Source organism: Raphanus sativus, chromosome 4 (assembly GCF_000801105.2).
Source record: "Raphanus sativus cultivar WK10039 chromosome 4, ASM80110v3, whole genome shotgun sequence".
NCBI lineage: Eukaryota > Viridiplantae > Streptophyta > Magnoliopsida > Brassicales > Brassicaceae > Raphanus > Raphanus sativus.
The window spans coordinates 32433745-32450533 of NC_079514.1; the positions used below are offsets into that span (position 1 = coordinate 32433745).

At 40.9% G+C, this 16789-nt stretch overlaps 3 protein-coding genes across 3 annotated transcripts; 1 reads left to right on the forward strand and 2 right to left on the reverse strand.

The window, feature by feature from the left end:
- The first annotated feature begins 1935 nt into the window (after positions 1–1935).
- LOC108855088 (serine/threonine-protein kinase ATR) lies at positions 1936–11922 on the forward strand. The gene is made up of 15 exons (XM_018628797.2): positions 1936–2187; positions 2274–2418; positions 2493–2605; positions 2689–2999; positions 3114–3238; positions 3408–3552; positions 3668–4213; positions 4297–4372; positions 4463–4766; positions 4953–6200; positions 6507–9873; positions 9972–10541; positions 10628–11248; positions 11335–11529; positions 11638–11922. The coding sequence occupies exons 1-15, from the start codon at positions 2019–2021 to the stop codon at positions 11788–11790; spliced, it is 8088 nt and encodes a 2695-aa protein (XP_018484299.2). The 5' UTR covers positions 1936–2018; the 3' UTR covers positions 11791–11922.
- A 1632-nt stretch (positions 11923–13554) lies between these two features.
- LOC108851663 (uncharacterized) lies at positions 13555–14606 on the reverse strand. The gene has a single exon (XM_018625122.2). The coding sequence runs from the start codon at positions 14009–14011 to the stop codon at positions 13673–13675; it is 339 nt and encodes a 112-aa protein (XP_018480624.1). The 5' UTR covers positions 14012–14606; the 3' UTR covers positions 13555–13672.
- An 866-nt stretch (positions 14607–15472) lies between these two features.
- On the reverse strand, positions 15473–16381 carry LOC108849387 (cold shock domain-containing protein 4). The gene has a single exon (XM_018622936.2). The coding sequence runs from the start codon at positions 16295–16297 to the stop codon at positions 15665–15667; it is 633 nt and encodes a 210-aa protein (XP_018478438.1). The 5' UTR covers positions 16298–16381; the 3' UTR covers positions 15473–15664.
- Positions 16382–16789: the final 408 nt, after the last annotated feature.

Below are 16789 nucleotides of genomic sequence, written 5' to 3' on the forward strand. Positions count from 1 at the left end.
TTTTAATTCATTAATTAATAAATCCAAACAAAATTGTATAGAGGCAAAACAGAAAATTTAACAATTTTTAATTCATATGCAAAAAACTTAAAATACTTATTATGACAATTTTCTCAAATAGTCTATTTTAAGTTTTTTGTCACCAAAAGAGCCCAAAAAAAGAAAATACCCAAAATATATTTATTAAAGAGTCAAAAGACAATTTTACTCTTTGTTATAAATATAAACATATATATTTTTTTATAGTTTTGAGTTATATATTTTCAATGCAGATTTAAAAAAAAAAGAATTGAAGTTTGTTTTCAAATTTTGTGTTTGAAATTCAAAAAATATTTTTGAAACTATTTGCAAAATTTTAAATATATATTTTTTTTTTTGTCATCAAACATACAGACTCATATAGACTCTGTACACCAAACTGGTAGCTCTGCATCAATGTGAACAACAAAAGACGATTGTTGTCTGGCACTGCGTGCTAGACGATCCGCCCTTGAATTTGCCGTCCTTGGTACATGAATGAGCTGTGAGCTATGGAAACTACTTTGTAAACTCTTGATATCCTCCAGATAACTTGCGAACGCTGGCCACTCCTCTGGTTCCGAAATATATATTTATTTATTAAAACTTTTAAACTTTACCTTCAAAAACTCTACCCTTAACACTAAATCTCAGATATTTTCTCTCTAATGAAAAAATTTTAATCATTTTTTTCATTGAAGTGAATGGATTTCAACACTTAAAGCGATGAAGTAACGAGAGAGAAGTGACTAGCACTAGAGAGAGAAGAGAGAAGAGAGAGAAGTTTAGATCTAGATCGATTCCGGTGCGCGGCCGGCGCGTGAACGTCCGTATCGGCTCCGGAACCTGATTTGATTGTCTGTTCTTGTGCCTTCAAGCTCCCTTTCCATCGTCCTGCCAACGACCGCCTTGTCGATGCTCTGCCTACGCCTCTATCCCAAGCGGTGGCTCGGTGTTGTGGAGTGAAGACGCGGTCGTATGGAGGCACGGATGTGGGAGTGGTTTGTTTGTGAAGTCTGTTTTTTCCGGGAGGTGGAGGCTACCGTAGATCCGCCGTCGCCGACCCTAGCTTTCGGGATGGGAGTCTCCGTCAGACTTGCCGTTGCCGACTTTTGGTCACGGAGTACGGAGGCTACCAAAGCTCCGGACTGCCGTTTAGTAACCCGGTTATCCTTTTGGGTTTAGGTTTCTAGCTTTGTTTTTTTGTTTTAAGTTTGAAGCGATGGTGTTTAAGGTGGTTTGGTCTCGATGGATGAGGTCTCGTGAGCTTCCAGCTGAGATTAAAAGATCCGAGTGGTTCTCTATGCGCGTGTCAAGGGTGTGAAGTGATTCAAAGGCCAAGGAGATCTCGAGTGTAGATCGTTTTCCAATGGCGTGATGACTAGTTGATGAAGAACGGGGATGAGTTCGGAAGGAGGTTTCGACGGTCTTGAATCTCCGACGAACGAGATTAGGTTGGTGAATCTCCGGCGTTGTTAAGTCGGAAGGGTCGGTTTCAGGTGTCGTGGAAGCTCCGGTTTGAAAGCTCCGGAGGTGTCGATAGAGTCGAGACAGAAGAGGCACGTGTCCAGCTAACGGCCCCGATCACTACACGTGTCCGGACTACACGTGTCCGGTCTCCTCTGTCTCTTTTCTCGCGGATGTCGCCGGTTCGTAGTGGGTCTAGTATTGGGCCTCTAGGGGTAGTATGGCCCGTTTGTGTTTGTTGGGTTCATGTTGTTGGGCTTTGGATGTTTTAGTCCTGAATATGTAACTGGGCTTGGCCCATCTTCTCTTTTATATAAAACTCATTGACGGCAAAAAAAAAAAAGCGATGAAGTATTGTTTGTTAAAAAAAAAAAAAAAAAGCGATGAAGTATTGCAATATTTCTTGGTTTTCCCTCCCATATTATCTTCCAGTCACTGCCCTAATTTCATTTTTTATTTTCTTTTTTAAAAATTAGGAGGGAAGGGAAAGAGGGGAGAGAGAGAGGCGGAGAAGAAGCGTCTGGGACACTGAAATGGCGAGCGACAACAATCTCTCGAGCTTGGTTCACGAACTCCGCGAACGAGTCGCAGCATCGTCGACTAATAACCTTGGTCACGCTTACGGAGAAGACGATGCTCTAGAGATTCGATTTCGGGCTGTCATCCCTAATCTCCTGAACGCATACGTCGTCCCTTCTCTGGGTAAACCAACCAGTCATCCCTAATTCCCTCTTGATGATTTCTCAATTAGGTTTAGCCTCAGATGTGGATGATTGATGTTTTGGTAGGGAACAGGAGGGAAGTGACAGCTGTGCTGAAGCTTGTTAGTCATACAGCGAGGAATCTTCCAGGAGTTTTCTATCACGGAGATCCTGCTGCTGTCTTCCCTGTGATTGCTCATATTATTCCTTTTTTTGCTGAACCTGAATTTGTGTAAGTTTTGATTGGCCTCCCCGTTGGTTCCCTCCCTCCCTGTTTTAATTCTCTTCTTGTTAACCAATTTGCAGGCCTGGGCATGTAGTGATACTTGACACTGTTGGATCTCTCTTAATGTTGCTGCGTTCCAACTCAAGGAAGGCCTACCGTATCTTCTTCCAGGACGCCTTGCAAGCCATTCAAGGTACAAAGACTCATTCTGTGAATGTTAATAATAATACGTCTGTGTGTCAGGGATTAACATGCCTTTTTCTATGTGTCCTCCAGATATGCAACCACTTCTTCATTCCGATGAATCTCATATTCCGTTTAGGTGTTTCTCTATGTCCTTTTCTGGAGGTTGGGGTGATTCCTGTCGTCTCTGTGATCTGCCAGATGCTAATAAGCCAACGGAGGGGGATGGTCTTGTGTTGAGCTTATCGGGAGACAAACGGTGGCAGCCGTTTGCTACTTGTGTTATTAAACTCATCTGTAAATGCCTATCTGAGGGGACACTCTACGTTGAGGGTCTCATCCATACTTCATTTTTAAAGGCTGCTTGTTCTTTAGTATGCTCTGGTGGTGCTGATGTGCAGATGGTGAGTTGATATTTGCTCATTAGCTTTGGTGATTTGGTTACTGGTCCATTTGTTTTCTTTCAAGATCTGACGATTTTTGGGGATACTAATCTGACATCTGTTTTGATATGGAAGGCATGCTTTGAACTTGCTTCTCTCGTTGGATCTATCCTTAGTTTCAACATCCTTCCTCATGTGGGTTTGATACAGTCAATCATCCTCCTTTTAAGTCCAGATGAAGAAGGACTTCCTGTGTACAGGTGTGTTCCCCAACATGTCAATACTCTGCCATGATTGTGAATTAATTTTGAAAAATCCTGTAATATATTACTTTTTCCACTGTTTTGGTTACTCTTTTCCTATGAAGTTTCAGATAAATGACCTACCTACCTTCATTTTAAGACTTCAAATTATGGGTTTGTGATACAGGAATGAGGTTTATGATTCTACCCTTGGACGTTGCCTTGCGACAGTGTATTCCAGTTGTTCTGATGTTACTGTCAAACTAACTGCAGAAAGTATGGTATTGGTCTTCCCTCATGCATTACAGAGAACAAAGAGTGAGGAGCTTAAGGTACATTTGGATCTCATACACACGTCTCAATCTTCATGAATTCTTTTTATTTTCTTTTTGCTGCTGCATTTTCAACAACTTTTTGGGAAATCATGCTGGGTATCTATGTATGTAGGCTTCCCTGTGCAGTGCATATGTTCGGATTGTGAAATCTTCTCCTCCTCATGTTTGGAGGCTACATTGCCTTCTAGAGTTGCTTCATCTTTCAGAACCTTGTTTTCAATTGGTAGAATGTTTTCAAGCAGTTCTTGTAGTTCTTGGGCCTGATTTTGTTACAGCAAAATGTGGTAGTCATACAACAGCAGCAAGTGATAGACCTGTCCAGGGTATTAATGCTGGGCAAAAAAGGCATATGAAGGATGGAAGTATCCACAAAAGGAAGCGCCAGAAAGTTGGTGTTGATACTCAACAAGGGGTTTTCTTTGCTTCTGAAATTATCGATGAGACTGATGGAAAGGATGCTGCCAATCTGCATAGGATACTTATTTCAGCTGTAGAATCTTTAAAGCCTCCACCTGCTGGACCTAGTCTATTACGGCCTGAAATTTCGATAATGGCACTTAGCATTCTCACCAGTGCATTTTGTTTATGTCCCTGGACTAGAATGACTTATCGCTTGTTTCGCCAGATGTATGCATGGATACCCTGGATAGCTGAGCAGGTAACCAGAAACTCCCCAGTCCCTTTTCTTATATTAAAGTTCTCAATTCAGTTTTTGTTTTTTGAAAAAAGATTCGTATGTAGGTTGAGAACAACAATCCTATCATCTTCGATATCTCTCTTTACTTGGAAGGAATATACAATATGCTACTCGTGCTTGGTAACGTTCCTTGTCCATGAAGTCTGATATTTCCTTTGCTTTATACAAGTTCTGGATCCAGCATTTCTTCATGTTTTCTCCTTTCATCAGATTTGGATTTACAACATGAGTATACAAGTAAAGAGAATGATTTGGATGCGATACAAGTCTTGCTGAAGCTTCCTTGGACGCACATTTTACTATTTAAGAGGCCTAGTTCTCTACTAAAGGCTAAGTGCTTATCTGTGGGGATATGGACGAAGCTTGGCATACAATCCGGGAGTGGTTTTGAGATATTCAGTATGGCTCTTTCAGATGATTCTGAACAAGTGCGAGCTGTCGCTGTTATGTCCATGCCACTTAAAGTTCTTTTCACTGGTCTTGATGCCCTTCCTCATATATTCCAAAGGCTAGAGTAAGTTGATGACTTTACTAATCAGAACCATTTTTATTGACGAGCCACAGAAATTTAGCAAGGCAACTAAAAGAATTATTGAAATGAGTTGGAAAAAATGACACTATAATCTAAGTTCATATTGCTCTTTTTGCTCAGGGTTCTTTTAAAACGTAACTTAACTGTTCTTTTGTCTTACATTCGTAGGCATTTGTTGAAAGAAGAGCATTTGATGGTTAAGAAAACCATTCCTCAGTCTCTTGGCTTCTTATCGTGCCTATATGGATCAAGTACTACTGGCCCAGAAAAAACTGCATGCCATTTATTCCTACATGAAGATATGAAGAAAGATGAGACTCTGAACTGTCTACTTCAAGGGTTCCAGTGTTCAAGGTGTGATAAACTTATCGAAAGCAAAGATGAGAAGCATTTCAGAATCATAGAGACTCCGGAGATGGGGAATTTAGAAATGGGTCATCATTGTGATTACTCTAATCTTCAATCCTTATATTTTAACCTTCTATATGATGAGTCTTCTGGAGAGACTCAACTAGCCTGTGTAGAAGTAATACAAAGAGTTCTTGGTCACACAACCCCAGATATTCTGGTCAGAACAAGGTCTCAGTGGATAAGATGCCTTCAATATCTGTTACTTCATGTAAATACAGATATAAGGGAAGCATTCTGTGCGCAGATTGGTATCTTTGTACATCAACCTATTGTGAGCTGTTTGTTTCTTTATGAAGATGCTACGGAAAAAAGTTGCGAAAGGAATTTTTTTGATTTGATTGAGCATTCTCTAGCAACAGCTAAGGATCTGCTTGTCATTCAGACCCTCTTGGAAACGGCAGCTGAAGTTATGGTAGCTGTTGATATTACCAGTGAGCTTTTCTTGTTTTCTTTTTTCCTGCTGATTGATCAGCTTGATCATCCAAACTTAATCGTCCGAATAAATGCGTCAAGGTTAATAAATCGGTCATGCTACATCCATGTGAAAGGGGGATTTGCGATGCTACTTTCCAGAGCTGCACATATTCAAACGAAATTGTTTGATAATCTATCTGCCAGGCTGGCCATCCGTCCAAATGTAGTAAGAGAATTTGCAGAGGCTGTTTTGGGTGTTGAAACTGAAGAACTAGTGAGGAAAATGGTCCCTGTTGTTCTTCCTAAGCTCTTGGTATATTGGCAGGACAATGCTCATGCATCAAAGACCTTGAACGAACTGGCCAAGTTATTAGACACAGATGTGGTACCTCTAATAGTAAATTTGCTACCCAGAGTTCTTGCTTTTGCTCTGAATCAAAAAGAAGAGAAGAATCTCCTCTCAGTTTTGCAGTTGTATCATTCACACATTGGTTCTGACAACAAAGAAATATTTTCTGCTGCATTACCTGCACTCTTAGATGAGCTCGTGTGCTTTGTGGACATTGCTGATACACCCGAGACAGATAGACGGTATGTACTTGTGTAGCTTTTGACTTTTTGAGCAGAAATTGGTAGTTGGAAGTAGCATGAATAAATTTCTAAATCTTTTCTTTTGTTAGAATTCTTCGGTTCATTCATATTTATTGGGGAAGCGTGCCACATGTTTGCTTTTAAAAGTAGAACATCGTGAAGGAAATGTGCTCATTAACGTTGACATGTTAACTGAACTAGGTAGAGGTTGTTTAGAGTCGTGAGAGGAAACTAAATCATTATTTTTACTGGTGTTTGTTTGTTCTTATGACATACTGTTTAATTTCAAAAAAATTCCTTATGCAGGCTACAGAGACTGCCTGAGGCAATAAAGAAAATCTCAAAAGTCTTAACAAATGCTGAAGATCTTCCAGGATTCTTACAAAACCATTTTGTTGGACTCCTTAACAGTATTGACAGAAAAATGCTTCATGCAGATGATATTATCCTTCAAAAACAAGCATTGAAGCGTATTAAGCTGCTCATTGAGATGATGGGTCACTATCTCAGCACATATGTGCCGAAGCTTATGGTTCTCCTTATGCATGCCATTGGTAAAGATGCACTTCAGAGCGAGGGTCTCTTAGTCTTGCATTTTTTCACTAAAAAATTGGCTGCCGTATCGCCATCTAGCATAAAACATGTGATTTCTCAGGTTTTTGCGGCACTTATACCCTTCTTGGAAAGAGAGAAGGAAGTTCCCCATGTATGTCTAGACGAAGTGGTGAAAATTCTAGAAGAACTTGTTTTGAAGAATAGAGATATACTAAAGCAGCACATCTGTGAGTTCCCCCTTTTACCTAGCATACCTTCTTTAGCAGGACTGAACAATGCTATTCAAGAAGCACGCGGATCAATGAGCCTGAAGGATCAGTTACGGGAGATTGTAAATGGTATGAAACATGAGAACCTGAATGTTAGATACATGGTGGCATGTGAGCTAAGCAAATTGTTATATCATAGAAATGAAGATGTTGCTGCACTGATTTCCGGTGAACTTATGTCAGACATGGAGATCTTGAGCTCTTTGATCACATCGTTACTACAGGGATGTTCAGAAGAATCAAGAACTACAGTGGGTCAGAGGTTGAAGTTAGTCTGTGCAGATTGTCTTGGAGCTGTTGGTGCTGTTGATCCCGCCAAAGTGAGAGTTGCTTCGTGCAACCGTTTTAAAATCCAATGCTCAGATGATGATCTTATCTTTGAGCTCATCGACAAACATTTGGCAAGAGCTTTTAGAGCTGCACAGGATACAATCATACAAGACTCAGCTGCTCTTGCTATACAGGAATTACTAAAGATTGCTGGTTGTGAGCCATCGTTAGCTGGGAATGTTGTTGTTCTTACGCCTCAGGAACCTGTGCAAATCAATTTATCTGGTTCTATAAAGTCTGGACGTAGCAGCGAAGTGAATGAAAGGGGACAAAAACTATGGGGCCGGTTCTCAAACTATGTTAAAGAACTAATAGCTCCCTGCTTGACTTCAAGGTTTCAGCTTCCAAATGTGTCTGACCCTGGATCAGCTGGACCAGTTTATCGGCCTTCTATGTCATTCAGAAGATGGCTATCCTACTGGATAAAGAAATTGACAGCACATGCAAATGGATCCCGTGTAAGCATATTTGCTGCTTGCCGGGGCATAGTGCGTCACGATATGCAGACAGCTACTTATCTCTTACCATATTTAGTTTTGGATGTTGTTTGCCATGGGACCGAGGCAGCACGGCTTAGCATTTCAGAAGAGATCCTTTCTGTTCTTGATGCTGCTGCATCAGAAAATAGTGGGGTAAACAGTTTTAGTGTTGGTCAGAGTGAAGTTTGTGTTCAATCTGTTTTCACGCTTCTCGACAACCTTGGGCAATGGGTTGATGATGTGAATCAGGAAGTAGCACTCTCATTGTCTATACAGTCATCAGGCGGTAGACAAGTAGCATCCAAATCGAAAGACCAGGTTTCAGCTTCAACAACAGAACAGGATCAACTTCTTGTACAGTGTAAATACGTGTTGGAGCTTTTGCTTGCTATTCCCAAGGTGACCCTTGCTAGGGCATCATTCAGGTGTCAAGCATATGCTAGGTCGTTAATGTACCTTGAATCCCACGTACGTGAAAAGTCGGGTTCCTTGAATCCGGCAGCTGAGAAGACAGGCTTCTTTGAAAATGCGGATGTTTCTTCTCTGATGGGAATATACAGCTGCCTTGACGAGCCTGATGGTCTTTCTGGCTTTGCAAGTTTAAGCAAATCACTAAGTTTGCAAGACCAATTGTTGATAGATAAGAAATCTGGTAACTGGGCAGAAGTTTTTACTGCATGTGAACAAGCCCTTCAGATGGAACCAACATCAGTTCAAAGACACTCAGATGTTCTTAATTGCTTACTTAACATGTGCCACCACCAGACAATGGTCACTCATGTTGACGGACTAATTTCCAGAGTACCTGAGTACAAGAAAACGTGGTGTACGCAAGGTGTGCAAGCTGCATGGAGACTTGGAAAATGGGACTTGATGGATGAGTATCTTGGTGGAGCAGATGAAGAAGGTCTACTCTTCAGTAGTTCAGACAGTAATGCCTCTTTTGACAGAGATGTTGCAAAGATTCTCGAAGCAATGATGAAGAAGGATCAATACTCTGTAGCTGAGAGAATAGCAATTTCCAAACAAGCTCTCATTGCTCCTCTAGCTGCTGCAGGCATGGACTCCTATACACGAGCTTATCCTTTTGTTGTCAAACTTCACTTGCTAAGAGAGCTAGAGGACTTTCAGGCGCTTCTTAATGGGGAATCATATTTGGAGAAATCATTCAGTACAAGTGATCCAGTGTTTTCAAAAGTAGTAGATAACTGGGAGAACCGGCTCAGGTTTACTCAATCATCATTGTGGACAAGGGAACCCCTTTTAGCTTTCCGAAGGCTTGTCTTTGGTGCCTCTGGGCTTGGCGCTCAAGTTGGGAACTGTTGGCTTCAATATGCAAAGCTTTGCCGTTTGGCTGGACACTATGAGACAGCTCACAGGGCAATTTTGGAAGCTCAGGCTTCTGGTGCACCTAATGTTCACATGGAAAAGGCAAAACTTCTTTGGATCACTAGGCGTTCGGACAGTGCCATTATAGAACTACAACAATCTCTCCTGAATATGCCTGAGGGAGTTGTTGACTCCACTGTAATTTCTTCTATCAATAGCTTATTGATGGCTCCCCCAAATCCAGAGCCAACAGTTCGCAACACACAATCTTTTAGTGACAAAAAAGATGTTGCCAAGACGTTTCTTCTGTATTCCAAATGGATCCACTCCAGTGGGCAGAAACAGAAGAAAGATGTTTTAAATCTTTACACCCAAGTGAAGGACTTGCAGCCCTGGGAGAAGGGATATTTCCACCTGGCTAAGTATTATGATGAACTATATGTTGATGCAAGAAAGTGTCAACAAGAGAGCATTGTATTGAGCTCTGCTGGCAGTAAAAAATGTTCAGTCTCGTCGAACTCAAGCACTGAGAAAGCAGGGTGGGATTATCTATTTAAGGGAATGTATTTCTATGCTAAGGGACTTCACAGTGGGCACAAGAATCTCTTTCAAGCACTTCCGAGATTGTTAACACTATGGTTTGACTTTGGTACTGTCTATCAGATGAGTGGTCCAGCAGGAATTAAGGAAATGAAAAATACTAATCTGAAGGTACGGATTATGTATTCTATTTCTTATAGCTCTTCGGTATCTATTTATTAATACTCTCCTATGTCATAAGTTAACAATATATTTTGTTATTCTCACAGATAATGAGTTTAATGAGGGGCTGCTTAAAGGATCTGCCAACCTATCAATGGTTAACTGTGTTGCCTCAGTTGGTATCTAGAATCTGTCACCAGAATGGGGAAACAGTGCAAATGGTTAAAAATATAATCATCTCTGTTCTACACCGATTTCCTCAGCAAGGGCTCTGGATTATGGCCGCTGTTTCAAAATCAACTGTTCCGGCTAGGAGGGAAGCAGCTGCAGAAATTCTACAAGGTGCGCGGAAAGGTTTTAACCAAAGTGACAGAGGGCACAATATGTTCATTCAGTTTGCTAGCTTGACTGATCATTTCATTAAACTGTGCTTCCATGGGGGACAACCAAAATCCAAGATTATTAATATAGCAACCGAGTTCAGTGCCTTGAAAAGAATGATGCCGCTGGATATCATCATGCCAATTCAACAATCTCTTACAGTCACCCTACCAGCATTCGATATGAAGAATAATGAACGACACCCTGCCAGTGTCTTTTCTGGTTCGGATCTGCCAACTATATCTGGTATAGCTGATGAAGCCGAGATACTTTCATCCCTTCAGCGCCCAAAGAAGGTAAGCTTTTCCCTTTGTTTCCTAATATAAATACATTTCTATCTTCGAGAATCAGTCCCAATAGATTTTATATTTTGTGTATTTAGATTATCCTACTGGGAAATGATGGTATTGAGTATCCATTCCTCTGCAAGCCCAAGGATGATCTCAGGAAAGATGCCCGGATGATGGAATTTAATGCGATGATAAACCGCTTACTATCCAAATATCCCGAAAGCAGGCGAAGGAAGCTATACATCCGCACATTTGCAGTAGTTCCGCTGACTGAGGACTGTGGTATGGTGGAGTGGGTTGCACATACACGTGGACTCCGCCATATTCTACAAGATATATACATTTCTTGTGGGAGGTTTGATCGGCAGAAAACAAATCCTCAGATTAAAAGAATATATGATCAGTGTGCTGTTAAAAAGGAGTGTGAGATGCTCAAGACCAAGATCCTCCCTATGTTCCCTCCACTTTTCCATAAATGGTTCTTGACAACGTTTTCTGAGCCAGCTGCTTGGTTTAGGTCACGTGTAGCTTATGCTCACACCACAGCAGTTTGGTCCATGGTTGGGCACATTGTTGGACTTGGTGACCGTCATGGAGAAAATATACTCTTTGATTCTACGTCAGGTGACTGTGTTCATGTAGACTTCAGTTGCTTATTTGACAAAGGTCTGCAACTGGAGAAGCCTGAGTTGGTGCCATTCAGATTGACTCAGGCAAGCTCTTCAAAATCGTTTTGTGTGTGTTGTTATATTGGTACTTTTTCCCTCTTTGTTATAATAATAATAATGACCATGTACAGAACATGATCGATGGTTTGGGCATCACTGGATATGAGGGAATCTTCATGAGGGTATGTGAAATCACTCTCACAGTGTTGAGGACACATAGGGAGACACTGATGAGCATCCTGGAGACCTTCATCCACGATCCTCTTGTGGAGTGGACAAAATCACACAAATCAAGCGGTGTAGAAGTTCAGAACCCACATGCACAGGTTTGCATAATAAATAGTCTCTGATGCTTCTCGTACATGTCAGTTACTTCTCTTCATACCTTTTGTCTTGTAACTGAACGTGATAACCATATGATCTGGCAAAAACAGCGGGCCATAAGCAGCATTGAAGCCAGGCTTCGGGGGGTGGTTGTTGGTGGTGTTCCCCTACCAGTAGAAGGGCAAGCTCGCCGGTTAATTTCCGATGCAGTCTCACATGAGAATCTTGCGAAGATGTATATCTGGTGGATGCCCTGGTTCTAATTTAAACCTATCAAATATTGCATGGTGCCACTTAATTTAAACATGGAATCAATGATAAATATCCTATGAAATGCCTTATTTGTGCCTCTTAATCACAGCACAAAACAATAGATTTAAGTTGATTGTTCATGGCAATATGGGTGGCTACAAATCTTGCCAAAAGTAATTTGTCTTCATACGAATATTACCACCCAGACGCTGCTTCTATAGTCCGAAGCCAACCATCGATGAACTGGTCAAAGCATTTTTCTTTGCTGAAGGTGGTGCAATCGCCAGAGTATCTTGCATGGTTCACTTGGAACAGTGTCTCCACTATGGAGAGTTTGGGAGGCACATCCTCCGTGTCATCGGATCCTCCAATAAGCGCAATCCCATCTCAAATCATTGCAAATTGCTCATACATGATCAGGTCCTTGCCTAGGAGAGCATTCTCTTCAGACAGATCAAAATCATTCTTCTTACTTCTTTTTTTTTTTTTTTTGAAAAAGGGTTTTCAATAGTCTTCTTACTTCTTATAGATACAAAATTGAAAATACTCGAATAAAAAAATACAACCTTGCGAAATTTTAATATCACCATTCACCAAAGAAGACCACTTGGGCCCTTGGTCTACTTGACGCTTCCAGATCAGTTTTGTGCCACTGTAGTTGGAATTGACATACTTTACTTTTCTATATTGGTTCTTTTGATTAAAAAGGTAACATTTGTCAATTCATGCATCCATACTTTTGATTAACTTTTGTCATTTAGTTAAGTTTCTTGTTGATTTGTAAGTAGTCGGGATTATCACTGGAATTTTATCTACACTGTTGTGTTGTAAAAGTGTGCTGAGTGAGATAAATGACCGAGAATGTAATATTCTCTTCACTGAGCCCATGCTGAGTTCAAAGGGAACAGCTGTACACAAAGGTTCCGTTTGTGTAAACAAATTACTTAGCCGATACTGACAGCAGAAGCCATCAATCAGACAATCACTCATGTCATGTGCCTCCATTGTCTCTAGGAACACTTGATCAAACCAAGAAGCCGTTGACATACTTTACAATCATCCCAATGATGAGAGAATACTCAAACTTCATAGTCTCGCTTTTAGATTATCATAGTACTGTATAAATCTTTAAAAAACTTAGCTCTTTGATTTGGAAGCACAATAGAAACTTCAAGGAATCAAATAACGAAGGTCAAATGTATGGGACACGAGATTCCTGAGTTGTTGTTTAGTTTTAGTTAAGTTTGGGTGTTCTATACAAAATAGATATAAACAGAGAGCGCGTACACATACCAATGTCAAAGAAGTTCTACCCATAAAAGCATAGAGACACCAAGGACTGAGACAAGACTATGAACTCAAAGCAAGAAACGGGACCACATCCATGTAGAGGTGAAATGATTAAATAGAAAAAAGATGAAAAGTAATGATTTACCAAAGCTTGTGGCCAATATAAGGCCTGGGCATAAGAGTCAATGAAGGTCAAGACCATCATTGTACTTATAAACTCTGGCTTGAGTGCTCCTGGATGGGTATATATCCATTGATGGAATGTTGTTGCTCACAACTTTCGGCGTAGGTTAAGGCTCTGCGTCATCAGTAGCTAGCATGTCATATGCAATAGGAGTCATCTGAGAGATGGCGACAAGTACATTTTCATTTGGATCATCTGAAAGAGAATCAAACCAAGAAACAAAAAAAGCTTTGGGAGAGTTCTAACATTTTTAAATCTTTTGATTTCGATATTATTACTGTTGTTTAATGGAGAATGCTCATTTCATAAACTATTTTTTGGGATTTAACAAGCATCAATACATCTCCGAAATTTCTCTTTCAACACACACATCAAACAAAAAAAAAAGAAAAAAGAAACATATGATGAAAATGTTTAATTCAACCGACGATCTTTCTCTGCCTGAGGAATCTAGCTATCGGAGGAGTCAACGCCATCGTGATCGGCACCCTTATCGGAAACAGCGCCTTATTGCACAGAACCGCCAAAGCCAGGGCTCCCCCTGCTGATTTCGCCAGCTGTCGGCTCTTTTCTTCCGCCGAAGCTTTCTCGTCGGACGAGAACCAGGGGATTTGGTACTTGTCCAGGAGCGACTCCACATCCACGTTGTTCTTGATGGCTATGTAGAATCCACTTATCGAGACTCCGGAGACTGAGAAATGCACCCCCAGCGCTACTTTCCCGTACTTCTTCACTATCTCCTTTAGCCGACTCGCCATCGATACCACCAGATCACCGAGAGAAGAAAACGGACAAAGAAGTCTTCAATTTAGGGTTTAATCTCTCAAACCCTCCTCTTGTGGGCCATTTCGGCCTAATCTCTTTGCTTGGTAAGCACTTCTTTTGGCCCATTTAAAAGCCCATTAGTAATAAGTAAATAGTCTGTTTTCTCCCGTTTGTAGTTAATCACAGTTTTAAGATCTATAAATTCTCCACGGTGTCGTGGAACAATTTTCATTTATAAATCATAAAATTATAAAATGTTACTAGATTGTTTACATGAGTCTTGAAGACTTGAACATAATTGATAAATAAGAGTAGTTTATTTACGTTGGTGTAAAATTAGTCTCGTCTTTTATTGGATGACCACTGACACTGCTTGGTACCTCACCATTGCATCCATCCTCCATGGCCAGGTACATTAATTACTGAATGATCTTATTTTGTTTGTTTTCTAATATAATCATATTTGTTAGATATATTCGTTGGTGATGTTGTAGCTTAAAGGGGATTCAAAACACAACAAAACTGTCTTCTTTCTTGTGTTTTTTGGCCTTTCTGTTCTAAAACCCAACGCATTATACATTGGTGTCAGATATGGTTTAAATCAATGCCAAGATTTATACACCATACATTGCTTCTACATAATAATGAATGAGTTTGAGATTTGATAATAATAACAGTGCTGGTATGATAATAATAAAATAACGGTTTTTGGCAAGTAAACAGTTACTAGCCTCCATCTTCAATCAACTTGCGTGCATCTCTTTTCCTCAAAGGCGATCAAACTCTTGGATAATCACTGTACTCTGCTCATGTCTCTTCGTTAATCATCCACTTCTTCAATCACAGTTTATTTGTTCTTGGGTCTTTTTGGGCTATCTAATATTGTTAAAGTTCTTCTAATAGAATGCTTTTTCTCAGAAAAGATAATAATAAAATAAGGAGTGAAGGATTTGAGTTGGGACCAAGCAAGACGGTGTTATACTTCAGTATATGTTACCAGTGCTCCCCGCCAAAGATGGCTTTGACTCCTATGTTCAGTTCAGCCAACCTAACGTTAACCTCACTACGGCCTTTGAATCTTACGCAAGCAACAATCAATCGGTAGAGCAACTAATAACCGTGAAGAGTAGTTTTTTTGGACAAAAACACCGTGAAGAGTCTATCAGCGACAGTTGTCATTACCCACAGAACCACAAAATTTTCAGAGATTTGCGTTCCTTTGTTTAGATGTTCCTTTGTTTAGATCTCAGTAGCAAGGCCACCAGTGTTTTGGGTTCGTATTGCTTGTTATATTTTATCTTACAAGAAAATCTTTACCCAAAAACTTTCATCAAGATCAAACAATCATTAGACAGAATAAAAAAACATTTATCCGTTAGCAGCACACAACTTTTAGACTTCAACTTAATCGTGACCAAACTTTTAACCGGAAAAATTTATGGAACGCTGGGAAATAATTAGCAAGAGCAAGAGTTCGATAAAACATGCAAATATGAAACCAGATTCTTAAACATCACAAGTACCATCATAACCCACAAAGTCCTAACACATCACGACAGAAGATAGATAGATAAATATTATTTTGAGATAGCAGGCGGCGAGATGACTGATTTACCCTTCTACAAGCCGCTTCATAACCTTTTCACTTAGCGACCGCCGCTTGTGCAGTCCCTCGCAAAATGACCAGACTCTCCACAACTGTAGCAGCTCCCTCCGCCTCCTCCTCCGCCACGTCCACCACCACCACCATAACCTCCTCCTCCATATCCTCCACCACCTTGGGAACAGTCTCTCGCCATGTGACCTGGCTCTCCGCACTTGTAACAAGCCCCATCACCACCGCCTCCTCCACGGCCACCACCACCGTAACCTCCTCCTCCGTAACCGCCGCCACCACCATAACCTCCTCCACCTCCGTAACCGTCACCACCGTATCCTCGTCCACCGCCACCACCGCGTCCCCCTCCTCTTCCACCACCACCGAATCCACCACCGCGACCTCCGGACGAACCGCCGCTGTTTCCAAGAACGGGAGCGCCGTCGGGTCCGGAGACTTCGATGGCCTTGGTACGTCCGCTGCTGTCGACCTCGGTCTCGAACTCGACGGATTCCTCGGGAGCGAGGCTGCGGTAACCCTCAGATCTGATGGAGGACTGGTGAACGAAGAGATCCTCACCGTTATCGTCGGGTGTGATGAAGCCGAACCCCTTTTGGGTGTCGAACCACTTCACCGTCCCCTTGCGTCTCCCTCCACCGTTGTTTCCCTCGCCGCCAGACATTCTGATCAAATCTACCAAATAACCGTTCAGATCTCTCTCTCTCTCTTAACACTCTCTACTTTGGCGTGAGGCAGACGCTGTTTATATCTGCAAAGGCCTAAGGGTATCACCGCCACGTATGCATTTTATTATTCCAAAAAAACAAAATATATTCCGCAATTACTTTCTTTTCGTTTTATAATAATCTTTTCGTATTCCCCATTATTTACGTAAGTATTTTTTCATTTTCAATTCATTTTTATATTTACACCATGAATCTCTTCACTTTTTCAAACAGAAATTTTTTTTTTAAATTAGAAAATACGCCAAAATACAAAAGAAGAGAGAGAGAGAGAGAGAGAGAGAGAGAGAGAGAGAGAGAGATGTTGTTCAAAAAAAAAGAGAGAGAGAAGAAATTTACCTTTTCCATATAGAAACAAATTTGTGAATAGTACAAATCAATTGAAATGGATATGGGCCAAGCTAGTGTCCAGATTGTATTATTTTTTCCGT